This window comes from Danio rerio, chromosome 4 (genome assembly GCF_049306965.1).
Source record: "Danio rerio strain Tuebingen ecotype United States chromosome 4, GRCz12tu, whole genome shotgun sequence".
Lineage (NCBI taxonomy): Eukaryota > Metazoa > Chordata > Actinopteri > Cypriniformes > Danionidae > Danio > Danio rerio.
This window is the reverse complement of record NC_133179.1, coordinates 67,677,183-67,704,748: the sequence shown is the minus strand read 5'-3', so window position 1 is coordinate 67,704,748 and position 27,566 is coordinate 67,677,183. Positions and strand designations below refer to the sequence as shown.

The 27,566-nt window shown below is 39.8% G+C and overlaps 2 protein-coding genes and 7 non-coding genes across 9 annotated transcripts in view; 8 read left to right on the top strand and 1 right to left on the bottom strand.

Annotated features, from left to right (window-relative positions):
* Positions 1 to 27,566, bottom strand: part of LOC137491262 (tripartite motif-containing protein 16-like) — a 496,597-nt gene that overhangs the window by 428,104 nt on the left and 40,927 nt on the right. The window lies entirely within an intron of this gene.
* Positions 363 to 16,632, top strand: LOC137491194 (uncharacterized). The gene is made up of 3 exons (XM_068220299.2): positions 363 to 402; positions 2,039 to 2,187; positions 11,682 to 16,632. The coding sequence occupies exons 2-3, from the start codon at positions 2,103 to 2,105 to the stop codon at positions 13,064 to 13,066; spliced, it is 1,470 nt and encodes a 489-aa protein (XP_068076400.1). The 5' UTR covers positions 363 to 402; positions 2,039 to 2,102; the 3' UTR covers positions 13,067 to 16,632.
* Positions 22,511 to 22,592, top strand: trnal-aag (transfer RNA leucine (anticodon AAG)). The gene has a single exon. It is a non-coding gene; the product is annotated as a tRNA-Leu (tRNA).
* trnal-aag (transfer RNA leucine (anticodon AAG)) lies at positions 23,256 to 23,337 on the top strand. The gene has a single exon. It is a non-coding gene; the product is annotated as a tRNA-Leu (tRNA).
* On the top strand, positions 23,827 to 23,908 carry trnal-uag (transfer RNA leucine (anticodon UAG)). The gene has a single exon. It is a non-coding gene; the product is annotated as a tRNA-Leu (tRNA).
* trnas-gcu (transfer RNA serine (anticodon GCU)) lies at positions 24,679 to 24,760 on the top strand. Its single transcript has one exon. It is a non-coding gene; the product is annotated as a tRNA-Ser (tRNA).
* trnas-gcu (transfer RNA serine (anticodon GCU)) lies at positions 25,317 to 25,398 on the top strand. The gene has a single exon. It is a non-coding gene; the product is annotated as a tRNA-Ser (tRNA).
* Positions 26,577 to 26,658, top strand: trnas-gcu (transfer RNA serine (anticodon GCU)). Its single transcript has one exon. It is a non-coding gene; the product is annotated as a tRNA-Ser (tRNA).
* trnas-gcu (transfer RNA serine (anticodon GCU)) lies at positions 27,208 to 27,289 on the top strand. Its single transcript has one exon. It is a non-coding gene; the product is annotated as a tRNA-Ser (tRNA).

Below are 27,566 nucleotides of genomic sequence, written 5' to 3'. Positions count from 1 at the left end.
AAAATTACATTTTCAAAAAACAAACAGAAACTTCAAATCAGGAGGAGATAGGAGGCTCAAGAGGTCTGATATGGCTCATAACAGACTAGTTTTTTTCCTATTTGGATTTTACAAGTCTTAAAAACCCTTTATTTATTATTAACCATTTTTAATCCTGTTAATAAGATTAGAATATGTATATTAGTGCGGTGAATTAAAACTTATTTTTTTGGGAGGGGGGGTGGGGGGGTTCTTTGGAGCTAAGCCCCTTATCCCTTTCGACCCTAGCAACGCCCCTGCAATAAGTCATGACTGCAACAGTAAGGGGCAAAAAAGCAAAACAAAAAAAAGACTTTTATTTTGGCGTGGTGTGTGACGTCATCAGGTGGCGCCGCTTCAGCGCTTTGATTCAACTGGAGAAAGGTTTGTGTTTTTAAATGTTTACGGATATAACCCGATTTAATTAAAGTTTCATGTTTTTCATCCGATGCTACATTGTGTACCTGCTGTTGGAAATATTATTTTAACCCTTTATACAGCGTAGTACTATTTTATTCTTGGTAACCGAGGGCTTTTGTTTGAAACAGAAAAGTGTGTAATGCGAGCTTTAAAATAGAGGTAAAGTTGGTTTTATATTCACACATTTGTTCATTTAGAAGTCTCTATATTGTTTACCATGTTACTTTGAATATGTCATCAGAGTTAGCCTGCCAGTATGACTTGAATTCAACATTAACACTGTTTATTTGACTGTGAACAATGTTGTACTTTGATAGTCATTTGCTGCTAATATGATTTTACTATTAAAAGTTTGCTAATAATACTTTTATGAAATTAATTTATTAAAAGGAAAGTCTGAATGTGCAAATATAAAACCAACTTTACCTTTATCTTTACCTCTATAATGCCAGTAACCTGATAGAGGTAAAGTTGGTTTTATATTCGCACATTCAGACTTTCCTTTTAAGGAAAGGAAAAGTCGTTCATTTAGAAGTCTCTATATTGTTTACCATGTTACTTTGAATATTCGATTGGAATTAGCATGCAAATATGACTTGTAAACAGCATTAACACTGTTTATTTGACTGTGAACAATGTTGTACTTTGATAGTCATTTGCTGCTAATATGATTTTACTGTTTAGAGTTTGCAAATAATACTTTTATGAAATTATATTATTAAGGGGAAAGTCTAAATGTGTGAATATAAAACCAACTTTACTTCTATAGTAACCTGCGACCCCCACATTCATTTATTTAGCAGTCTCTGTATTGTTTACCATGTTACTGAAAATATTCGGTCAGAATTAGCATGCAAGTATGACTTCTAAACAACATTAGCACTATCTAATTGACTGTAACCAATGCTGTACTTTGGTAATTATTAGCTGCTAATATGATTTCCATATTTAGAGTTTGCAAAGAATAAATTTAGGAAATTTTATTATTAAGGGGAATGTCTGAATACCCAAATATAAAACCAACTTCACCTCAATTATCTATAGAGGTAAAGTTGGTTTTATATTCAGATATTCAGACTTTCCCCTTAATAATATCATTTCAGAAAAGTATTCAAACAATAGCCACAAATGAGCTGATTAAAACTAGTACTCCATTTCATAGAGATAGGTTGGTTTTATATTCGCACATTCTGACTTTGCCCTTAATACTATAATTTCAGAAAAGTATTATTTGCAAGCTCTAAATAGGGAAATCATATTAGCAGCCAATGACTATCAAAGTGCAACATTGTTCACAGTCAAATAAACAGTGTTAATGTTGTTTTCAAGTTACACTTGCATGCTAATTCCTATCGAATATTCAAAGTAACATGGTAAATAATATAGAGAATTCTAAATAAACGAATGTGTGAATATAAAACCAACAATACCTCTATGACCCCTCACTTTGAGAACCACTGTTTTAAAGAAAGTTTTACCTGATTTCATTTTGTTAATTACTCTCATTAATGGAAACTGTTGAAGCAAGTGTTGAATTTTGTTTCTGTTCATTGTTTTATTAATTTTAAATAGGATTTATTGTTTTGTTCATTTTTAACAGGATAAAGTGTCCAAATGCAGAGAAAACTCATGCTAAAGCGACTGATCTCCACACTGTTATAAAGATGGCGTTTATTAAAGAGGAGAGTGAAGATGTGAAGATTGAAGAAACATTCACAGTCAAACAGGAAGATCTGCTGGAACAAACAGGTTGATTTTCATTCTCAAACACCAACTCAGTTATTTGATCCTCATTCAGATATATTTTAATAATAAGAATACTAAATATAATCCATCTTGCAGCCCTGAGTGTGCTGCCTAGTTCTTCTAAGCGCACACACGCACTCATTGAAAGACCGAAAAAAGTTTCTTTTGTCTCTTGTTCTCATGTCTTTTGTCTTTCTTTTATGTATTATTAGTCTCCCATTTTCTCTACCTGCTTAAGGTTATTGCTTTTCTTGTTCTCCTACTGTTTGTAAAGCGTCATTGAGCACTTACGCTATATAAAATAAATAAAAACAATACATTTAAAAAGGTTTAACTGAGCTGGCGATACTTGACCAACAGTATTCTCATAGAAGACTCAAAATTTTAAGCCTTAAAAAGTCTTAAATTTACTGAAATATTGTGTTGGAGGCCTTAAATCTTTTTAAACAATTTAAATTTTTTAAACAAGTCTTCATTTTCCTTTGTTCATGTTTTGTTACTCAATCTGGCCAAAACCCATACAATCACCAACAATCCACCTTAATAAATCTTTAAACTTTTTATTAAAAAAGGTCATTTTCACTCTACTTTATCTGTTTTAATTATTTTCCCTACAATAACATTTGTTTAAATGTGCTCCATGTATTTACTGCTCGACCTGGACAGATTGTTATGCACAGATTTAGTTTATTGTAGTTTTTTTTAACTTTTAAAACATTTGTCCATTTTTTATTATAATAAAGTACGTTTGTGTTAGAATACAAGTAGAGCTTGCTTGTTTTTACACAATATTTAATTTTTTTTTTCAAAGAAATATCTAAAATATATTAAAAATATGATTCATTTATTAATGTATTATTAAATGTATTAAATTATAATTTTTTTTGGCAAATAAAAAGTATTTTTTTCATCTGGGTATTTTGAAAAGTTATTTAGCCTTTAGACATTTATGAGTCTAAAATTTCATTCATAATGGTCTTAAAAATGTCATAAAAAGTCTTAAATTTAATTTGGTAAAACCTGCAGAAACCCTGGTTTAAAGTATGTCAAAAATTGTGGATGCCCCCAATATTAAATATGCTGAATGAAATGGACACTCAAATGATTAGTTGTTATAAAACATTGAACAGTCTGAGATTATAGACCATATTCTTTATACACCAGCAGGCGGCGCCATTGGAATTTTTTTGCTTGAGACTTTTTTAAAGAATTAATTTTCAGATCCTAAAATCAGAGTTATGCTTCTTAGGCATGGCATGGGGTGATAACCATGTTCAAGGTTTACCGCTGTTTGGTAAAGTCAATGTTTTACAAACCGCCAACATTTTCTGCTGTGCCTTTTTAATAAATCTGTGATTCATTTGAATGATTTAGCCTGACATGTTTACTGCTCCAAAATATTTTATAAGTTTCTGAGAAGAAAATATATTTTAGTTTATCATACCGTCAGAATCTTAAACTGGCCCATGCCAAATCCTTGATGTTGCAAAGTCATATTTTCTAATTTTATTATTTTTCTTTGTATGTATAGTCATTAACACACCTGTATGTAGAGCAAGTAGTGTGACTGTTTGCTTAAAGTATTCTGGCACCATGCCGGATCTCCGGCGTGCGGCCCTGAGGGGAAAAAAAAATTCAGAGCCTGCACATGCAGTTTAATTATAGGAATCCTCAAAATAACCGATTAACCGTTAACCGAAAGAATGCATTTGTAACCGATTAATGTTATCAGTTAAACAATAAAAAAAAATAAAAACTTTATATATTTTTAAAGTTTGGCTGCATAAGGGGCATATGTTGAATAGTTACTAACAACTGCGAGTGTTTTGATGTTGCGCGCTGTGTGCTCGAGCGGGAAAAAGCGTATAACCTCAGTCTCGTCTTTTTTATTCTTCAATCAAATGAAAGCACTGCAGAGTTTCTGTTGAGGTGACAGCAGTGTTTGGATTGTCAAGGTGACTATGGCAAACTTTTAATGATGGAGGAGACTTGTGGTTGCTGGTTCAATCCAGAGCTGTATTACTTTACAGATCTTGAATATCATAATATTTTTAAAATTACAATTATAACATCGACAGCAACACGACTCACGCACACCAGCTGATTCAGTCGTTTTCCAGTGACATAAAAAAAGAGCACTGGGCTTCTTTTTTTTTTTTTTTTGTTACAGATGTTGCCAAGGACTACATTTATGAATATAACGTTAGAGGCGATTCAGCGAGTTCAAATTCAGCCATGAAACTCGTTGGAAAACCTGTTGTTTTTGCCTATTTGGGAACATTTTGGATTTGTGGCGAACGAGAAAGGCAAACCAATAATTTGGATGAAACAATTTGCAGGGCTTGTTTTTTATTTAAAAAGAGATAAATAAATAAATAAAACACCTGACCGATAGGATGCAACAAAGAAAAAGCATGTTTTTAATCATTCTTCATAATCTGATTCATAGCCTACATGTAATAAACCCATATTGCGCCAACAAGAACAAGCTCTAAAAGGTAATGTTTAAAGTGAGAGGAGTTATTGATATGTTATTAATATTAGTTGTTATTATTAATGATCATAAACACGACCTGCGTTGTATAAAAGTGTCGTGTCTGCGATCTTTTCTCGTTGAAGAATAGATAATTCATGTTATCCCCATCTTCCCAAACAGGTTTCCACAGTTTCCACTTTTGTTTCTTCTCAAACCATAAAGTATCGCTATAGCAGGCCCGGCGACAGGATGTCATAATTCAATTTCATCAATGAAGGTCAGGCAACGATACCGTTTCAATTAATGCAGACAGATCATGGCTTAAGAACCAAACAAGTGGTTTAAATTAAATGTCAGTCTCCTTTTTTCTTTCTGTTTTATTTTAAATAAATGTTTAAAGTTTTAGGTAAAGACGTCAAACTATGTCCACACATGCAAGCTAAACTAAATCATGCTTTATTACCCAACCAATATCAGCATTAGGAAAAAAAATTAAATGTTGCAATTGAATGCCATTTAAAATATTTGTTAAACAAATGTTACTTTAAAAAAAGCATATATATATATTAAAACTGAATAAAGTACATCGTCTAATCGGAAATAAAGGAAATTAGTTATTATTTCCATTATTACATGTATTAAAAGGCTAGTCTTTTAATTAAGTTAGTTAATTGATCTGAAAATTTTAGTTGCATTTTCTTTTCTTGTAAATAATAAAAGTTGCATCAGATTGATGAAAACAAACCTGAATACCCGTGTGAACAGGGCCACAATGACTTCTTTTTTTATTTTTATTTTTTTTTTACATAGAAACTATAGAATAGTGTCTTTTGTCTATAGACTGGCAAATGCATCTGAAAAAGAAACTGCTGAATCTATGTGAATATTTGGTAACTTATAAAACAAATGTTGTCTGGTTTAGTGATATTAGTAATGCATAAAAAATCCAAAGGAGAATTCTCCTACACTTGACACACTGATGACAGCCACTTTGTGATGGCTTTTAAGGTGGTTAATAAGGTTTGTTGTTGTTACCTTGGGAAGTTTGGACTGAACAATCTACATTGTGAAAGCGCTATACAAATAAAGGTGAATTGAATTGAATTGAACAGGAGCAAAGGCTACCTGATGATCACCATTACATTCCTCGAAAAAAAACACTTGCAATCTAGACGCAGTCACCTCATGCTTGTGTTGTGCTACAATCTGTAAACTCCACTCATTAAAATAATGGCTGGGTGTTTATACTGTAAAATCATGACTATATTTAATTATTGCCTGTAGACCACAAATATTGTTATCATGATAATTGTGCAGCCCTATACCCTTTCATTATGTTCTTGGCTGTTTTTGACCCATTGACTTTCATTATAACCACATTTTTAACCGCAAAGCCATGAAACCAAGTCTATCAGATAAAGAGCAGGAGTCAGAGATTCAATTAAAAGAAAGTTTACTATAGATAACAGGGTCGGAGTGGCACTCCTTTTCAGCCCTGGAGTTTCAAGCCTCAGACCGGCCCACCTCAGTTCACGACTGACTATATTAAAATAAGGTCATACCAATTCAGTTTCTAATTACACTATCACGTCTTTTTTTTTTTTGAGAAAACAGCTGCTTTAGAACTTCAAATGTTCAACAACCCTAACAGTATTATATGTCTTAACAATAAAAATGAAAAAAAAAAAAAACACTCAGATGAGGATCAAACCCCGGTCAGAGGCATCGTAATCTAACGTGCTAACCACTGGACCACAACAGTTGAATATTGAGAGGTGACTCATCTGACTTATATCATCATTAACCTGTAGGTTGGTTATATATAAAAAGAGCAGAGCTGCGGTAAAATAATAAATAAGAAGACTGTGGTCAAGTAAATAAATAAATAAATTTAAAAAGTGTGACTGCTGAGAGCAACAGATTCTGGAGCTAGGGACACCGGCCATCGCGGGCAAAAAACGGACCTGCCTACCGGGAATTCTCCCGGTCCTCCTGATTAGCCAATCAGGGCCTGATAGATAGTTTGCAGTTTCATCAGCAGAGGCCAGCTTAAACACTCGCAAAAAGTTTGTAGACCGTTCAACATAAAAACTCAGAACAACAACATTTAGACTCTTACATACCGTCATTAACTGTGTCATACATATAGGCGTTTAACCCCCAGGGGTTGAAGTACAATTGAAGTCTCCTCCAATTAGTAATATTCTTGAGCTATGCTGTATAATTGTGTTGAAAACTTTTTTTATTAAAAGCCAGTCTGTCCTCCTTTGGAGCCTATATATTCATGAGTGATATTTCAATGCTATCCATAGAGCCATTTAGCAATATAAATCTACGCTCAAGATCTTTATGGATATTTACTAAGTTAAAGACACAATAAATATTTAAGTAAATAAATTTAAATAATAAAAGAAAAAATAGAATTAAATAAAATGACATTGAAGAAAAAGATGCATAGCTGTTATGCTTTTGGTGGCTAACATGGTAACTATAGAGTGGAGGAACTATGACGTCACTTTGTAGGCTAATCGGCTGCTAGCATAAAACTGGTTCCCTCATGAAAACCCCTATAGGATTTTCCCATAGGCTTTTCGAAGATTGCCAATAATAAGCTCCGTGTTCAAACACTGTTCATTACACTAACACGTTTTGTCCAGCCGGATAATCCTCACATGAAAATACAACTTTGAGCACTTTTGGATCTTAAATGCAAACGCAAGAGATGAAAAGCTAACATTAGGTTATAAACGGACTACAGAGCCCTCGGGGCGCTCGCCTGTGACGACAGCACCACCCTGCTACAGACGACTTATCAAGCTTATTTTTTAGAAATAATGTCCATGACAAAGAGTTAATCTCTCTGTTTATTATATTATAATCCACAGTATATATTATAAACAAATAAATACACACAAACACATAGACCTACGTGCCTTATGGATCGTTTTTAAGTGGGAAATACATCTGTTTTGCTTTACGGTTGTTCTAAAAGTTTTAAAACTATGTATAAATGTGCCTACATAGTATTATCATAATACATATTTAAATAAGTGTATCGCTCGCGTGCACACAGCCTGCTTGCTTTAACAGAAGACAGAAATGAGGCGTGAGGGACAAGTCTATCAAATCAATGCCTGCAAGTTCCATCATGGACACAGAGCAACATTCAATATTCCTTTTATGTCACGAAGTACAGTGAAAAGCAGCCCATACAGTCAAATATGCTATATATTTTACGGATGAGTGTAAATATTGCAGTTATGACAGAGTTAAACTTGTTTAGATAAAGAAAAAAAGACGAAAAATCACTTGATTACTTAAAAATGACAGTTAAAATGCATGTATTTTCACACATTTATTTACACGTTTGCATCACTGAGAGCAGGAAAAAAGCAGGCTGAACTGGTGAGTATCATTTAATTAAAATAAATGATCAACAAATGAATCTGTCTCGACAGTCTTTACAAGTGAAAGAATTATCTACACACAATCTGAATTCCCAATTAGAAAAATACTCAAACTATAAAATACTATTCATGAAAATACCTAAATAACAGACAAATCCAAATGCCCAACAGAAGCGAGCTGCGCTACAGACCAGATCATTTCGATGACGTATAATGTCCTTGACACCACCTGTAGTCTCATTTAGCACTTTGATAGCAACCGTCCTTTTAAAGAAGCATAAGCGATTTAAAAATTCACGAGTGTGCTGTAACGGATGTGTTTTATGTCGTAGAATAAAACGTGAAAGTATAGTGAGTTTGTGTTAGCCACGAACCTTATTTTAGCGATTTTACTGAAACCCCATACAAAAAACCCATTGACTTTGGGACGAGGGAACCGGAAGTGCTAAAATGCTAACTCGCTTCCGGGTAATTGCATACAAATTGATGTCATAGTTCCTTCACTCTATTGGATAGGTACAGATGGAGATTCTTTCAGAACAAATTTTTTAGTATTGAGAGGTCTTAGGGGAACAGTAAGACCTATTAACTAGGAACTAAAGTAGATGTCTTTGGAACAACAATACCTACTACAGTTCAGCTTTACTATGTAGGGTATACCTGTCAACATTGGGATGTGAAAATAAGGGATGTGCCCACCATAATAAGGGATGTGTCCACCATAATAAGGGGACCGGGGACCCCACAGCCCATTTTCATATTTTTCATATGACACAAGTACAAGTTATAGCTCAAATGAAAGTGAATTATATCCCCATATCAAACAGTTGCCGGATGAACCATGGTGTTTCCATAGCGCAGAAATGAAAACAATACATTCATGATCAATAAGCAGCCCCAGAAAGCACAGACAGCTGTCATCTCTTACCTTATGTTGTGTGCTTCAGGGCCATTCTCCTCTGTTTTTGAGGTGATGTGCATAAGTAATCCTTTTATATGTCTGATGTGGTCCAAACATAGTAAATTATGTTTGATCAAACAAAAGAATAGTGAAATATGTAAACAATGATCGATCCCTGTGGCTTGTACAGCACCTCTCAACAGTTGGAATACAATAACTTTTGCATAGATAATGGTAGAGACATTTTTCTTTTTTACTATGATTACAGACATGTGCAGGAACCACCAAAATTAATTACAACATGCTAGACCACACAGAACCTAAAAGGTACACTTTAAAATTTGAGTTAATAAAAAATAAAAAAATACAAAAGCGCCTCTATTTTTAGCTGTTTATTATAACACAGACAACATATACAGGTATTTTAAATGCTCTCAATAGTGTTTTGTGAAAATGCAAAGGGTTTTCTTTTAAAGGGCCATGAAACCCCCTTGTTTCAGCAGAGTGTTTTCACACCTCTACTTTGGAAAAAGTCAGAAAAGTGGGCGTGTCCAGCTCTGTTTAGTGGGGAGTGTCGGAGGAAGAAAAGAGGCTTGGTGTGGGAGTGTCTATTTGGGCGCGCTGAATTTCAGAGTCAAAACACACAACCACAGCGGACAATGTGACTGTGTTTACATGGACATCTGTAGTCGAATTATTTGCCAAATTATTAAATGGTGGACTTTAACTGCAGTTTGGCTCTTTCATTCAGGGAATTCATTCATGCCCCTCGCGACAAACGTGATATTTGATTCAAGGAGCTGCTCTAAGTGTGTATTTTTCATGCAATGTTTGATACCGCACGGCGAATGAGAGAAAAAAAAACTCAGCATTTCCCGGAAACTTAGATGCACACGGCAGGTAGTGTCAGAAAGCCGCGTGTGTTATTCCGGTCACAAAATTCAACACGAGGTTATAGTTTAATTGTAACTGTTAGTGCTAACTTGTTTACACTCGGTGCAATAGTTTGTTTGATACAAATAAAATACGAACTGAATAAACAAAGAGCACTGGTCGCTCACTTATCAAATCTGTAGAGACAGGACAATCCACAGCAACTAGAGCTGCGTCTTTATTAAGAGAAGACAACAATCGAATCCGGATCTCAGCGTTTGCAGATGAGAACAGCTCTCAGGTAAACAATGTTCCTCCTTAGACACGTAAGTTATTGTTGTCGCGCGTCGCGTACACTGTTAATCCAGACGTGACGCCAGCTGCGCTCTCACAGAGAGAAAATGAAAACAAAACTTAACTGCAGCAAACTATAAAAGCAACACTTCACGCTTGTTTTGCCAATATAACGTGGCGTCTTTGTGGTGTAAGCACGGTGACACTAATGAATATTAATGAAGTTGCACAATAGAGCGCGCTGATTGGTTTGAACCAAGCCTTACTCATGCATTAATGCAACACACTGTAAGACGTAATAAGACACACTCTGGCACAGACGCCCAGTCTGCACGCTGGAATACACGCTATTATGTCATGGCCGTGACGCAGCTTCAAAAATTCGTTTCAAACCGGAAGTACGAATTTGCTTGAAATAACGCAAAAACAACCAATTTACACTTTTTAGTGAAATATAGGTGTCCTAATAGTGTTTTTAGCAGTGTGGGACACATATACGACTGTCAACAGCTCAAAAAATGTGTTTTGGTGTTTCGTGACCCTTTAAAGTTATACCAATTTTTTTCATTTACACCTCTGCATGTGGATTTGGCAAGCTTTTAAATTTGGGTAGGCAAAATCCAGGCGGAAAATCACAAAATATTACTGATGGGCAGAAGGCAAGCCATTGTGTAAATCAGGTTGATGCTTGCTGTAATAGAAAGAGATGATGACTGTCCAGCTTGTTGCTTCACCCGGCAGATGAGATGCTCAGTGTAGACCCTAAGCCTGTATACAGTACATGCATGTATACAGTATATACAGTATAATAAAACTTACTATAGTATGGTTAATGTAATATTATATAATATTAAATGTAATATTATTTAATATAAAATACAATTACAACTTGTTACTTCTTTCATCTGGGTTATATTCTTGTACATAATTTTTTAACTGTACCTTTAGAACCTTATATTATCACCAAAAGCAGCATCACAGCAGTCTCCTTTTAGTCACTCCACCTCTTCACAGAGATTGTCTGCCTAATATAGTGTATAAAATCAACTACCGTGGCTTCTGGAACTTAACAGTAATGATATTCCAGATGCTGGACATCCACTGGCACATGGCCTCACCAGTTTAAGAGTAAATCTCCCTTCTTTGCAATGCTCTGATGCGTTTAGGTTTCTCTGCTATTAGATTTTGCTGTAGAATGAAATCAACGATATCAGATTTCGCTATGCGGAAGTAAACAGCCTGACTGATATTCTACCGGAAACACGTCAGCAGAGTTTGTGCATAGAGCCTATTTACTATAAAATCTATGTTAAGCGGCTTTAACACAATTTCCATTGTAAAAGCACTAGATAAATAAAGATGAATTTAATGGAATCTGCTTAAATGTGTACAAGTTAATGAACCAAACAAAATATCTGATTTATTTTACATTTAATGTGCATCAAAATTAGTGTGTGTAGCCAATGTTTCCAGTGTCTTCTCACTTTTCAGCTTTCAATGAGAGTTTTTAAGACTCAATAAAAACTAATGTTTTTTTAAATTTCAGACCTAATTGAAGAGTATGAGGGGAGTAAAGAGGAGGAACATCATGTCAAAATTGAGGACCAAAGTCATTTACAGACTGATGGTATTTTAAAGAGGAGAGACAAGAATCGTTTCACCTGCACTCAGTGTGGAAAGAGTTTGGCAAGCAAAAGCAAACTTAAGATTCACATGAGGATCCACACTGGAGAGAAACCATTCACATGCACTCAGTGTGGAAAGAGTTTCAGCCACTCATCAAACTTTAATAATCACATAAAGATCCACACTGGAGAGAAACCATACACTTGCACTCAGTGTGGGAAGAGTTTCAACCAATCATCAAACCTTAATAATCACATGAAGATCCACACTGGAGAGAAACCATTCACATGCCCTCAGTGTGGAAAGAGTTTTGGAATACAAAGCAGTCTTAAAATTCACATGAGGATCCACACGGGAGAGAAACCATTCACATGTACTCAGTGTGGGAGGAGTTACCACCAATCATCAAACCTTAATAATCACATGAAAAGCCACACTGGAGAGAAACCATACACTTGCACTCAGTGTGGGAAGAGTTTTGGAATACAAAACACTCTTAAAATTCACATGAGGATCCACACTGGAGAGAAACCATTCACATGCACTCAGTGTGGGAAGAGTTTCAACCAATCATCAAACCTTAATAATCACATGAAGATCCACACTGGAGAGAAACCATTCACATGCACTCAGTGTGGGAAGAGTTTTGGAATACAAAACACTCTTAAAATTCATATGAGGATCCACACTGGAGAGAAACCATTCACATGCACTCAGTGTGGGAGGAGTTTCAACCAATCATCATCCCTTAATCTACACATGATGATTCACACTGGGGAGAAACCATTCACATGCACTCAGTGTGGGAAGAGGTTTAGCCAATCATCAAACTTTAATAAACACATGAAGATCCACAGTGGAGAGAAACCATTTACATGCCACCAGTGTGGAAAGAGTTTTAGCATACCATCACACTTTAATCTACACATGAGGATCCACACTGGAGAGAAACTATTCACATGCACTCAGTGTGGGAAGAGTTTCAGCCATTCATCAAACCTCAATTCACACATGAGGATCCACACTGGAGAGAAACCATTTACATGCACTCAGTGTGGAAAGAGTTTCAGCCAATCATCATCCCTTAATTTACACATGAGGATCCACACTGGAGAGAAACCATTCACTTGCACTCAGTGTGGAAAGAGTTTCAGCCAATTGTCATCCCTTAATATACACATGAGGATCCACACTGAAGAGAAACCATTCACTTGCACTCAGTGTGGGAAGAGTTTCAGCCAATCAGCACACCTTAATAAACACGTGTTGAGCCACAATGGAAAAAAGCCATTCACTTGTACTTAAGCCACGGTCACACTTGATTTTTTTTCCCCATAGACTTCCATTCATACGCATGCAAATGCGTCAGACCGGAAACACAAGTTCTCCCTCGGTTGGGGAACTTCAGTACTGTACAGTGGATTTGATCTTGGAAAATCCACGTATGGGAGGATTCGATTCAGAAGCCGTTTGTCTGAAAGAGTATTGAATGGGCCAATGAAGCAAAGAATTGGCAGCGTAAGTTTGTGCAGGTGTGCCTCATTGCCAATTATCCCAGCATATAAGCACACCTGGAGTGAGTCACTTGCTGGCCCACTACGTTGTTGGTCTGCCCGCTGGTCAGCCTGCGTTTTGGGTATAGGTGCCTGCTATGCGTGATCCCCACTAGGCGATCCCAAATGCTTATTCCGCCACAGTTAAGCCCCCCCCATGATCAAATCCACTGTATAGCACTTCCGTTACCCTACTCGGGGAACAAAGGGTTACTTCTGTAACCTCAAACGTTCTTGCGTCAAGTTTCGTAGTTCAGTTACTTACAAAGTTTAATCTTGGTGAAGTCTTACCTGCGAAATCGCATCACTTGACTGTGTGAGACCAATCAAATATCAAAACATGACCTCTCTGGACAGAAATTTAAAACATGGACCAATCGCTCACCTTTTTAAATATATAATCATCTTTGTAGCGGAATTAGCTAAGTTTATGAATATTAATGATCATGAATAACAAGTTATTATTAAATATTAATATTCCGGTTTAACCTACTGTCAATTTTGCAAAACAGATATATAACATGATTCCGCCTGCTTGTTCGAGCAGACACTAAGATTATGAATAATAATTATCAATAACAACCTATTATTATTATTAGTATTATTATAAATATAACCAGACCTCGCCTGCTCGTCTGAGTGGACCCTGTGATGATCTGTTTGTTTAGAAAGCAAATTATTACTACTACTCCTTTTGAAGTAGATTAATCATTTATGAGTTTGATGAACTTAATAACAGCTTGTAGCAAAGGAATCAATCGCTTTAGTGACTTTTTCTGTGAGGCAAACAATACAATCCATTTGATTATAATGGGATTTATTGACTAGTCTGACATGTAACGAACAAACGCACAAACATAACATCAAACATAGAACAAACGTAAACTGAATATAGATAGGCTATATAGGGATCTGTAAAACCTATAACAAACAGAAAGAAACAGAAAAGCGAGGAAATAGAGAGTTTAGATTAAAGAATGGCAAATCTACCTCAGTTCCACACAACTATTCAGGACCATTAAGATTGCAAAGAAAACACCTTTTTGATAAGGGGCACAGCTTTAATGCATAACATAATTACCTTTAGAAAGATGGTTTTTCTCTCTTTTTGCGAGTATTCTCTCTGATGCGTTAGATGTCCTTTAGTGTCCTTTCTAGATGCACAGTTTGCGATGCAGGTCGAGGATACGCGATCGCAACTTTAAACTGAGTTTTACTTTGCCAGGAAAAATAAGAAAGCGTGGGCTCAGACGAGCCACGCGGCTAAAGAAAATGCGGTTTGCCCCCTCAAAAGGGGGCAGCCTCTTAGAGAGTTTATCCGGATCATTCTGTGCAGAGTTGTGCACACGGCTGGTTTTTAAACTGTGGTGGCATGTCACACCCCTTTTTCTACTGACTGACCAGTGGTCTTCTAGCAAAGTTTGAGAGGGAGATTTTTTTTGTCTCTGAACCGCTAATATGCAAAATAAGGGTCCGCACTAAAACATGCTAAGAGACATTAACTCGGAGCATTAAATAATTTAAGTCATATAGATTATGATCATGTGCTACGCATCATGTGTTGTAAAATGGCAGGAGAAACTGTATGAAACACTACAGTTTTAAGAAATACATCAACATGATTCCCACATTCTTAGCTGGTATAGCGTCTTAAAAAGGGCACGAGAGAGATATTTACATGTTAGAAAAGTCAGAAAAGAAATACAAAGTTTACAAACACATAACATTTACTTTTGGGCTGATTCAGGATTTCTGAGTCCCTTTCAGCATCGGGAGCCTTGTGTGTGTGTTCCTGTGTGTCTCGGGAGGCAGGGGGGCAGGAATGTCTTTTGAAGTTTTGGCAACCATCTCTGGCTTACCTCTAGATAAGTGGTGACACACAGGCTCAGACTTTGTGGCACCAAGAGTCATAAACCCACGCAGAGGAGACTTAGACCCCTTTATAAAATCGATACCTAATTTTATCTACTGACTGTACGTTACATCTTGTTTAATCCTGCCTCTTTTCGCAGCGCTGAACAACAGAATTTTGCATGCTCAAACTATAGTGTGACCGCAGCTTCGGAGAGAAACTATTCATATGCACTCAGTGTGGGAAGAGTTTCAACAGATCAGCAAACTTTAATGAATACATGAAGATTCACACTGGTGTGAAAGAGTATATGTGCTTTAAGTGTGAGAAGACTTTTATTACAGCTCCAAAATTGAAACTGCACCAGACGTTTCACACTGGAGAGACCGTACAAGTGTTCACAATGTGACAAGAGGTTTAATCAGTTATCACATCTGAAAACAGAAGAGGATTCACACTGGAGAGAAACTCTACAGATCTGATCAGTGTCTACAGAGTTTCACTCATTCGGCGCAGTTTAACAAACACATGGACAAAAAGTTGCACAGAATACATGAATGCAGCAAAACATTTTCTCATGTGCACAGGATGTTTCATGTCTGAATTATGTTTGAAAAGGTTGAGTGACAATATACTGTTTTCCAACACTCCTACACTGCAGTAGGTGGGGTTGTAAATGTGTTGCGCTCCTTATGTTTACCGTAAACACAGTGATGGTGGCTGAGAGAAGAACAGTTTCATAAACATCTGGCAAACAGCATCTCAGCGGCTTAAAATCTCATTGCAAGTGATTGTACAGGTACGGATACATTTGTACTCCACTCTCCAGTGTATTCATGTTGCTAGTGTTGTTTTGGATGATGTTCTCTGTCTGACTCCCTGAATGAGAAACAAATCACTGGAAAGACTCCGCACATCAAACAAGGTGGAGCTCCAGGACTGTTAGTTTGCATATACCAGGGCCTCAAGCTTAGAAAGCCAATTTAATTGTCCTGTGTTGCAGCTTTTATTAGTAAATTTTCTTTACTTTTAGGTTCAAGATTCTTTTTAGTTTACTAAATTTACTTTTTTGAGTAGAATACAAACTTGATGAATATTTTATGATTTAGGCAGAGCGACAGGTATTAAGTGTTACAATATTAATACACTGATAATCCCAAAGTAAATCCCAGGTAAATCCTGATTGGATGCCTGCATTACTCATCAATGGGTAAATAAAAGTTGTTGTGCTAGCTACCCCAGGACGCTGTGGCTACTCAGGAGTCTTTATGTCAAGACCATCATGCCATTTCATTGACTCTTTAACTTTAAGGTATTGTTTTGCATTACTTATCATGTAGGTAACGTGTTGTTGTGATTATATCCTAAGTTCTTTATCTTCATTATTATCCCTAGACATTTGTTGGTTGCTTTTATTAATTTTTCTATGAGTTATATTCTATAATAAATAATTTGCATTCAGGCTATTTTGTTGGCTCATCTCTCTTGTATGTTGCGACTCAAACAAGCGGCATGTACTTGATATACTGAAGTAAACAAGAAACTTTAGAAAGAAAGTAAAAAATTTAATTTGGTATGCGAAATGTATTTTTTTGCTGTATGGAACAGAACAAACACTCATTTGGGGGATGGTTGGTCTCTAGAACGACAAAGTCAGTTTGGGGGGGGGGTCTTTCTCTCGAACTAAGGGCCAGTAGAAATACATTTGGTCTTTGGAACGATCGCTGGCAAACGCTTGGATGCACTCACCGGGGGGTGTTGATTAAACCCAGGCCCAAACCCACTAAGCCATTCCCGAAGAGAGACCACCTTTCCTGGCTTACCTGTCGGGACGTCCAGCGTCTGGAGGTGCGTGCCCGAAGCCAACTGTCTCTGACCTGCCGTCGTGATTTCGACGAAGGCAAAGAAAAAGGGACTTTGTTTATTTTTGGCTTTTGCGGTTGAACAAACCAGGGGCTAAGGGCAGACTAGCAGCCCCCAGAGCCAAGCCCGGGCAAGGCTGGTGTGCGCTATGACCCTGGTGCAGGCGGGGATCCAGGGTCCAGAGGCATCAAACACTGCCCCAGGTAGGAGTGCCCGAGCCTGGGCAAGGCAGGTCCACACTATGACCCTGGTGCAGGCGGGGATCCAGGGTCCAGAGGCATTAAACGCTCCCCCAGGTAGGAGAGCCCGGGCGAGGCAGGTGTGCGATATGACCCTGGTGCAGGCGGGGATTCAGGGTCCAGAGGCATTAAACGCTGCCCCAGGTAGGAGTGCCCGAGCCCAGGCAAGGCAGGTGTGCGCTATGACCCTGGTGCAGGCAGGGATCCAGGGTCCAGAGGCATCAAACGCTGCCCCAGGTAGAAGTGCCCAAGCCTGGGCAAGGCAGGTGCGCGCTATGTAGGGTTGGGTACCAAAACTCGGTGCCATAGTATCTTTAGAACCGGTATGCACCGGATCAAATCAGCATATGAATTTCTGTGCATAACTTTGGTGCTGCAACAAAACCGTAAAGCAGTTTGCGCACCGGAAGCGCCACTCGGCAGCGCACAGCGCCATGCATTTTATAATCAACAATCAACACAAGTCAACGGCTCAAAAACACACGCAATATAGCCCACAGTCAGCGCAAACTTCTCAACTGGGTCTCTAATCCTTACCAGCACATGTAAGCTCTGTTAGAGTCATTTTGTCATTCCCAGTTCATAATAATCCAAAAGGCGAATCTAATCATGGCAGTTTGTTCATGATTCAGGTTGCTAAAACAATTTTGCTCCTGTGTTTTGCCGGGCTTCTCTTTTTTTCAGCGTTTCACTCTCGCTTCACTCTCGCGCTTGTCCTTTTTTTTCTGAATGGATCAGATGACGGGGACACTTCAATAATCACACACACATTCGTTATATCAAATATAGACCCAAAAAGAAAGCGAATACCGCTCACACTTTTAGACGGGCTCGTAAAACAACAACAGGACACGGCAGATTTTTCTTCTTGGCTGTGTGTCTGTTCGTGGAGACGACGATAAGGTTTGTTTGAGGCCGGGTCATCCCATTATTATATGCATATAGTATTTTCATGTAATGTCTCGACTTTGTATTTAAAAAAAAACATGGCAGTTCCTTTGTTTATGTTCTGTGTAGCTCCACAAGCTCATGACGTATCTCTGTAACCAATTAGCGTTCAGCTGCACATGTAGCTCCACCTTTTGGTACCATTTCGAAAAGGTATCGAAAAAGTGGTACGGTACGGTTTGGTTCGGTACGCTTTTTGACACCCATAAACGTATAAAAAAAAAAAAAACAGCCATAAAAGCGTACCAAACCGTACCGTACCACTCAGTGGAAACAGGCCAGTAGTGTCCTCACTGCTGTTCTGCTTTCGTAAAATTGGGCAGAAAAGGGCCCATGGCATGGAGCCCTGCAGGTTAGCGTGGATGAAGTGTCTAAGCTGCTGGATTTAAGCTCTAATCACTTTGGGGGCGTGGGTTCGAATTCCAGCACTGCCAGTTGTGGTTTTAAACACGGTCAAACTGCTTGAGTGTGTGCGCATTCTCAGTGAACGCTGGAAATGAGAGAGTACATTTAAGTTGGCAACTAGTCAGTATAATTTGTTCTTTAAAACTCACGGCAGACTTGATGGTGTGACAGCAACACATTCCCCAGCTCGAATCTGCTCAGGAGCAAGTGTCTTTTCCCACGATTAGATTGCAGCATCTTAACAAAGTCTGCACTGGAAGTCTCTCTCTGCCACTGCTCCTTTTAGCAAGAGCACTCTATTGAACTACGGTGTAAAGATAGTGAACTAGACAGTAAAGATTCCCAATTAGAGTAGTAATACTCTATAACTGGATTTGAATATAATAACAACAACAATGTTGGGTCTGCTGTGATGGAATCAGTAACTTTCACTCTTTTGTGAAATAACAGTTACCTTGTAATCAGGTGCTTAAATGCATCGCAGCTGGCTGCCATTTGGAGTAGACTTCAAATGCCTTAAGGGGTGCTCAAATAGAGACAGAACTGTGGTTGACAGGAAGGTGGGAGTGCTTCCTAAGCTGGTATTAAGGAGATCTCTTTCTTTGTGGAGGAGCTCCAGCAAGGCATGGCCAAATTGAACTGATTTCCCAGCGCTGTTGTGCTACTTGAAACAAGTTGGTATGAAAACTGCTCAGGGACAGCAGCTTGGCAAGGTAGCGTGGCCGAGCCGTCTAAGACGCTGGATTAAGGCTCCAGTCTCTTCGGGGGCGTGGGTTTGAATCCCACCGCTGCCAGGCAGTGCTTTTAGGATGCTTGAGAATGACCTCTCTGCTTGAGCAAACAGCAAAGTGATACTGCACGCTTCCGCTCACATCCAAACATAGACTCCTTGGCCAAAGTTGAAGGGCTTCACTAGGAAGCTCTGCGTCCTCTCTGCTGTTCTGCTTCCATAAATTGAGGAGAAAAGGGACCACTGCATGGATCTATCTAGGGTAGCCTGGCCGAGGGATCTAAGGTGCTGGATTTAGGCTCCAGTCTCTTCGGGGGCGTGGGTTTGAATCCCACCGCTGCCAAATGTGGTTTTAAACACGGCCAAACTGCTTGAGTGTGTGCATGTTTTCAGTGAACGCTAGAAATAAGAAAGTACATTTAAGTTGGCAACTAGTCAGTATAATGTGTTCTTTGAAACTCACGGCAGACTTGTTGGTGTGACAGCAACACATTCCCCAGCTCGAATCTGCTCAGGAGCAAGTGTCTTTCCCACGATTAGATTGCAGCATCTTAACAAAGTCTGCACTGGAAGTCTCTCTCTGCCATTGCTCCTTTTCGCAAGAGCACCCTATTGAAACAGGAACAGTAAAGATTCACAATTAGAGTAGTAATACTCTATAACTGGATTTGAATATAATAACAACAACAATGTGGGGTCTGCTGTGATGGAATCAGTAACTTTCACTCTTTTGTGAAATAACAGTTACCTTGTAATCAGGTGCTTAAATGCATCGCAGCTAGCTGCCGTTTGGAGTAGACTTCAATTGCCTTGAGGTGTGCTCAAATAGAGACAGAACTGTGGTTGACAGGAAGGTGGGAGTGCTTCCTAAGCTGGTATTAAGGAGATCTCTTTCTTTGTGGAGGAGCTCCAGCAAGGCATGGCTAAATTGAACTGATTTCCCAGCGCTGTGGCGCTACTTGAAACAAGTTGGTGTGAAAACTGCTCAGGGAAAGCAGCTTGGCAAGGTAGTGTGGCCTAGCGGTTTAAGGTAGGCTTGGGCGGTATTACGGTATTATGGTATACCGCGGGGTCTAAAAATAGCAACAGTGTGAGTTTCAATACCGTTATACCGTCATAAAATATTAAATATCCTTTATTTAATGCCTACAAAAACGTATGTGCGATTGTCATCACGGGACAGTGTGGAGGAGAGGGAGAGGGAGGGGGAGAGAGGGAGAGGGAGGGGGGGAGAGGGAGTGGGAGAGAGGGACAGGGAGAAGTGACGTGACGAGTGGCGCTCCAAAGTGTCCTGCAGTTTGGCAGTTTCGACTGAACAGAAGGAAGACGTGGTTAATATGAACGAGAGGTCTGCATTAGAGCTGAAAATCTTTGCCCGAACCCGGCGAGACCCGAAAAAATCCAAATCCCTGCATTAAAATCCATCCCTGCAAAGGTGAAGCAAATGATGACGAAGTAGTAAAAAAAGCTAATTTTGACGGCGGTCAAGCCAGTCACTAGTTCAGAAGGAGCGGTTATTCCAGCCGCAGGTATTTCGCGGTCGCTCATACACCGCGTATTACGGTAGAGCCCTAAACCGCAAGCTGACAGGTAAAATGACGAGGCCACTCGCTACCCTGAAACTGCTGTCATGGAAAATTAAATGGATGTTCCTGACTGGTAGAAGATGAACAAACAATCCTACCCAAAACTTGCAAAATAAGCCGGATCAGAACTCTGCATCTCAACCTGTAGCCGCAGGAAAGGATGTTCAGCTGCTGGACGCACATGAGCGCAAGACTGCGCTAAAGCCTGTGGATTTAATAATGTTCCTCCACAAACACACGTAGACTAATCTTGGTGAGTACAGGGTTTAAAATTATAAATGAATATTAATTAAACTATATAATCATAATTTAGACAGTATACAGGCTAATAGTGGCATTATTCTTTTAATATTCAGCTTCACCGCCGCCCTAATGCCAGATTGTGAAGAGAAATGGAGAAACAATTCTTGCACAGCCTTTAACTAAATTTCGTTATTGCCAAAATACCCGTCATCATTTAGAGTTTATTTTAATTTGATTTGTTAAGCAAGATTTCTTTTCTTAATTGTGTTAGCCAATTTAAAGGCAAAGTGTTAGAGTGCTGAGATGTTACGATGTTTCAGAGGACTTATTTTATTTGTTCCAACTTCCAAGTGGCCTATAGTCTACGTTTGTTACGAATAAATGATGTTAAAACATATAAATGACTCATTCTTGAAAAAAATGCATTAGAGCTGTGCGCATGAGCACATTTGAATAATGTCAGGCTGTAAACGGGTTAGGGCTTAATAAAGCTGTGAATCAAAATGTACCTGTCGGACTCGGGACCTATCGGGTATAATTTTTAAGGCCCGATTACAGCTCTCTGCATTCCCGCTGCTGTTTCGCGGGAGCCGGCCAGATTTCTTACGGTGTGGGAGTAAATTTCTGAATAAATCGCGGGAGAGATGTGTGTGTGTGTGTGTAAGAGAGAGAGGGGTGTTGTGCGTCGCTTGGCTCTTTCTCTCTCTCTCTCTCTCTCTCTCTCCTCTCTGACTGCGAGCCAAAATTTATCAAAATTTTATCAAAATCAAAATTTGGATACCGCCCAAGCCTAGTCTAAGGTGCTGGATTTAGGCTCCAGTCTCTTTGGTGGCGTGGGTTTGAATCCCACTGCTGCCATGCAGTCCTTTTAGGATGCTTGAGAATGACCTCTCTGCTTGAGCAAACAGACTTGCAAAGTGATACTGCATGCTTCTGCTCACATCCAAATGTAGACTCCTTGGCCAAAAACGAAGGGCTTCACTATGAAGCTCGCCGTCCTCTCTGCTTCCGTAAAATTGGGCAGAAAAGGGACCACTGCATGGAGTCATCTGGGATAGAGTAGCCAAGGGATCTAAGGCGCTGGATTTAGGCTCCAGTCTCTTCGGGGGCGTGGGTTCGAATCCCACCGCTGCCAGGCAGTGCTTTTAGGATGCTTGAGAATGACCTCTCTGCTTGAGCAAACAGACTTGCAAAGTGATACTGCATGCTTCCGCTCACATCCAAATGTAGACTCCTTGGCCAAAGTTGAAGGGCTTCACTAGGATTCTCTGCGTCCTTTCTGCTTCTGTAAAATTGGGCAGAAAAGGGACTACTGAACAAATCCATCTTGGGTAGCGTGGCTGAGGGGTCTAAGGCGCTGGATTAAGGCTCCAGTCTCTTCGGGGGCGTGAGTTCGAATCCCACTGCTGCCAGATGTGGTTTTAAACTCAGCCAAACTGCTTGAGTGTGTACATGTTCTCAGTGACCGCTGGAAATGACAGAGTACATTTAAGTTGGCAACTAGTCAGTATAATGTGTTCTTTGAGACTCACGGCAGACTTCTTGGTGTGACAGCAACACATCCCCAAGCTCGAATCTGCTCAGGAGCAAGTGTCTTTCCCACGATTAGATTGCAGCATCTTAACAAAGTCTGCACTGGAAGTCTCTCTCTGCCACTGCTCCTTTTAGCAAGAGCACTCTATTGAAACAGGAACAGTAAAGATTCACAATTAGAGTAGTAATACTCTATAGCTGGATTTGAATATAATAACAACAACAATGTGGGGTCTGCTGTGATGGAATCAGTAACTTTCACTCTTTTGTGAAATAACAGTTACCTTGTAATCAGGTGCTTAAATGCATCGCAGCTGGCTGCCATTTGGAGTAGACTTCAAATGCCTTGAGGTGTGCTCAAATAGAGACAGAACTGTGGTTGACAGGAAGGTGGGAGTGCTTCCTAAGCTGGTATTAAGGAGATCTCTTTCTTTGAGGAGGAGCTCCAGCAAGGCATGGCCAAATTGAACTGATTTCCCAGCGCTGTTGCGCTACTTGAAACAAGTTGGTATGAAAACTGCTCAGGGAAAGCAACTTGGCAAGGTAGCGTGGCCGAGCGGTCTAAGGCGCTGGATTAAGCTTCCAGTCTCTTCGGTGGCGTGGGTTCGAATCCCACCGCTGCCAGGCAGTCCTTTTTAGGATGCTTGAGAATGACCTCTCTGCTTAAGCAAATAGACTTGCAAAGTGATACTGCATGCTTCCGCTCACATCCAAACGTAGACTCCTTGGCCAAAGTTGAAGGGCTTCACTAGGAAGCTCTGCGTCCTCTCTGCTGTTCTGCTTCCGTAAAATTGAGGAGAAAAGGGACCACTGAATGGAGTCATCTGAGATAGCGTAGCCAAGGGATCTAAGGCGCTGGATTTAGTCTCCAGTTTCTTCGGGGGCGTGGGTTCGAATCCCACCGCTGCCAGGCAGTGCTTTTAGGATGCTTGAGAATGACCTCTCTGCTTGAGCAAACAGACTTGCAAAGTGATACTGCACGCTTCCGCTAGCATCCAAATGTAGACTCCTTGGCCAAAGTTGAAGGGCTTCACTAGGAAGCTCTGCGTCCTCTCTGCTCTTCTGCTTCTGTAAAATTGGGCAGAAAATGAACCACTGCACAAATCCATCTAGGGTAGTGTGGCAGAGGGGTCTAAGGCGCTGGATTTAGGCTCCAGTCTCTTCGGGGGCGTGGGTTCGATTCCCACCGCTGCCAGATGTGGTTTTAAACACGGCCAAACTGCTTGAGTTCAGCTCGTTTTCAGTGGACGCTAGAAATGAGAGAGTACATTTAAGTTGGCATCTAGTCAGTATAATGTGTTCTTTGAGACTCACGGCAGACTTCTTGGTGTGACAGCAACACATCCCCAAGCTCAAATCTGCTCAGGAGCAAGTGTCTTTCCCACGATTAGATTGCAGCATCTTAACAAAGTCTGCACTGGAAGTCTCTCTCTGCCACTGCTCCTTTTAGCAAGAGCACCCTATTGAAACAGGAACAATAAAGATTCACAATTAGAGTAGTAATAGTTTTGAAGGATGTTGTTGCAAAATTTAACGTCATCTTTACCGAAAATAGCAGCAAATACATACAGAAATGTCATATTCCAGCCCCCATCATGAAAAGGAGTACATACATGACGAGGTGGAAGAGTCCATCGAATCCCATCCTTGTCGTTCAAATGCTCTGGCGTTTGAAAGAGGCCGGTGCTTCCGTGGAAGGTGTTTTACTCGCACGCTCTTATCGTTTTGAAGGATGTTGTCGTTCATACGGCAAAACTGAAATTCATCTGACCGAAAATAGCAACAGGAAAGTGAGTACGTACATGGCGGGGTGGCCGAGTCCATCGAATCCCATTTTTGTTGTTTATTTGCTCTGTCGTTCATACGGCAAAACTGAAAGTCATCTTACCGAAAATAGTTGCAGAAACATACATTTACAAATATGTGCCACAGTCCGGCCTCCACCAGAGAAGAAGGAAAATACATGACGAGGTGGCCGAGTGGTTAAGGCGATGCACTGCTAATCCATTGTGCTCTGCACGCGTGGGTTCGATTCTTATCCTCGTCGCTCATATGTTCTGGCATTCGAGAGATCATGGTGTTTCTGTAGAATTTCTTTTACTCTCACTCTTTTAGCGTTTTGAAGGATGTTGTTGCAAAATTTTATGTCAACTTTATCGAAAATAGCTGCAAATACAAACATATATGCCATAGTCCAGCCCCCATCATGAAAGTGAGTACATACATGACGAGGTGAAAGGGTCCATCGAATCCCATCCTTGTCGTTCAAATGCTCTGGCGTTTGAAAGAGGCCGGTGCTTCCGTGGAAGGTGTTTTACTTGCACGCTCTTATCGTTTTGAAGGATGTTGTTGCAAAATTTAACCTCATCCTTACCGAAAATAGCAGCAAATACATACAGAAATGTCATATTCCAGCCCCAATCATGAAAGTGAGTACATACATAATGAGGTGGAAGAGTCCATCGAATCCCATTTTTGTCGTTCATTTGATCTGTCGTTCATATGTCAAAACTAAAAGTCATCTGACCGAAAATAGTTGCAGAAACATACATATACAAATATGTCCCACAGTCCGGCCTCCACCGAGAAGAAGGAAAGTATGTGACGAGGTGGCCGAGTGGTTAATGCGATGGACTGCTAATCCATTGTGCTCTGCACGCGTGGGTTCGAGTCCCATCCTTGTCGCTCATCTGTTCTGGCATTCGAGAGCATGGTGTTTCTGTAGAAGTTCTTTTACTCTCACTCTTTTAGCGTTTTGAAGGATGTTGTTGCAAAATTTTATGTCAACTTTATCGAAAATAGCTGCAAATACAAACATATATGCCATAGTCCAGCCCCCATCATGAAAGTGAGTACATACATGACGAGGTGGAAGAGTCCATCGAATCCCATCCTTGTCGTTCAAATGCTCTGGCGTTTGAAAGAGGCCAGTGCTTCCGTGGAAGGTGTTTTACTCGCACGCTCTAATCGTTTTGAAGGATGTTGTTGCAAAATTTAACGTCATCTTTACCGAAAATAGCAGCAAATACATACAGAAATGCCATAGTTCAGCCCCCATCATGAAAGTGAGTACATACATGGCGGGGTGGCCGAGTCCATCGAATCCCATTTTTGTCGTTCATACGGCAAAACTGAAAGTCATCTTACAGAAAATAGTTGCAGGAACATACATTTACAATTATGTGCCACAGTCCGGCCTCCACCAGAGAAGAAAAAAAGTACGTGACGAGGTTCCCGAGTGGTTAAGGCGATAGACTGCTAATCCATTGTGCTCTGCACGCGTGGGTTTGAATCCCATCCTCGTCGCTCATATGTTCTGGCATTCGAGAGATCATGGTGTTTCTGTAGAAGGACTTTTACTCTCACTCTTTTAGCTTTTTGAAGGATGTTGTTGCAAAATTTTAAGTCATCTTTATTGAAAATAGCTGCAAACACAAACATATCTGCCATAGTCCAGCCCCCATCATGAAAAGGAGTACATACATGACGAGGTGGAAGAGTCCATCGAATCCCATCCTTGTCGTTCAAATGCTCTGGCGTTTGAAAGAGGCCGGTGCTTCCGTGCAAGGTGTTTTACTCGCACGCTTTAATCGTTTTGAAGGATGTTGTTGCAAAATTTAACGTCATCTTTACCGAAAATAGCAGCAAATACATACAGAAATGCCGTAGTCCAGCCTCCAACAGGAAAGTGAGTACATACATGGCGGGGTGGCCGAGTCCATCGAATCCTATTTTTGTCGTTCATTTGCTCTGTCGTTCATACGGCAAAACTGAAATTCATCTGACCAAAAATAGCTGCAGAAACATACATTTACAAATATGTGCCACAGTCCGGCCTCCACCAGAAAAGAAGGAAAGTATGTGACGAGGTGGCCGAGTGGTTAAGGCGATGGACTGCTAATCCATTGTGCTCTGCATGCGTGGATTAGAATCCCATCCTCGTCGCTCATATATTCTGGCATTTGAGAGATCATGGTGTTTCTGTAGAAGTACTCTCACTCTTTTAGCATTTTGAAGGATGTTGTTGCTAAATTTTATGTCAACTTAATCGAAAATAGCTGAAAATACAAACATATGCCATAGTCCAGCCCCCATCATGAAAGTGAGTACGTACATGACAAGGTGGAAGGGTCTATCGAATCCCATCCTTGTCGTTCGAATGCTCTGGCGTTTGAAAGCGGCTGGTGCTTCCGTGGAAGGTGTTTTACTTGCACGCTCTTATCGTTTTGAAGGATGTTGTTGCAAAATTTAACGTCGTCTTTACCGAAAATAGCAGCCAATATATACAGAAATGCCGTAGTCCAGCCCCCAACAGGAAAGTGAGTACATACATGACGGGGTGGCCGAGTCCATCGAATCCCATTTTTGTCGTTCATTGGCTCTGTCGTTCATAAGGCAAAACTGAAAGTCATCTTACCGAAAATAGTTGCAGAAACATACATTTACAAATATGTGCCACAGTCCGGCCTCCACCAGAGAAGAAGGAAAGTATGTGACGAGGTGGCCGAGTGGTTAAGGCGATGGACTGCTAATCCATTGTGCTCTGCACGCGTGGGCTCGAATCCCATCCTTGTTGCTCATATGTTCTGGCATTCGAGAGATCATGGTGTTTCTGTAGGAGTTCTTTTACTCTCACTCTTTAAGCGTTTTGAAGAATGTTGTTGCAAAATTTTATGTCAACTTTATCGAAAATAGCTGCAAATACAAACATATGCCATAATCCAGCCCCCATCATGAAAGTGAGTACAAACATGACGAGGTGGAAGGGTCCATCGAATCCCATCCTTGTCGTTCAAATGCTCTGGCGTTTGAAAGAGGCCGGTGCTTCCGTGGAAGGTGTTTTACTCGCACGC

Excerpts from the sequence above, each read along its gene's own strand:
- LOC137491194 (XM_068220299.2), top strand. The coding sequence starts at position 2,103 with ATGGCGTTTATTAAAGAGGAGAGTGAAGATGTGAAGATTGAAGAAACA. Across the intron at positions 2,188-11,681 it reads AGATCTGCTGGAACAAACAG|ACCTAATTGAAGAGTATGAG; the intron begins GTTGATTTTCAT and ends TTTAAATTTCAG.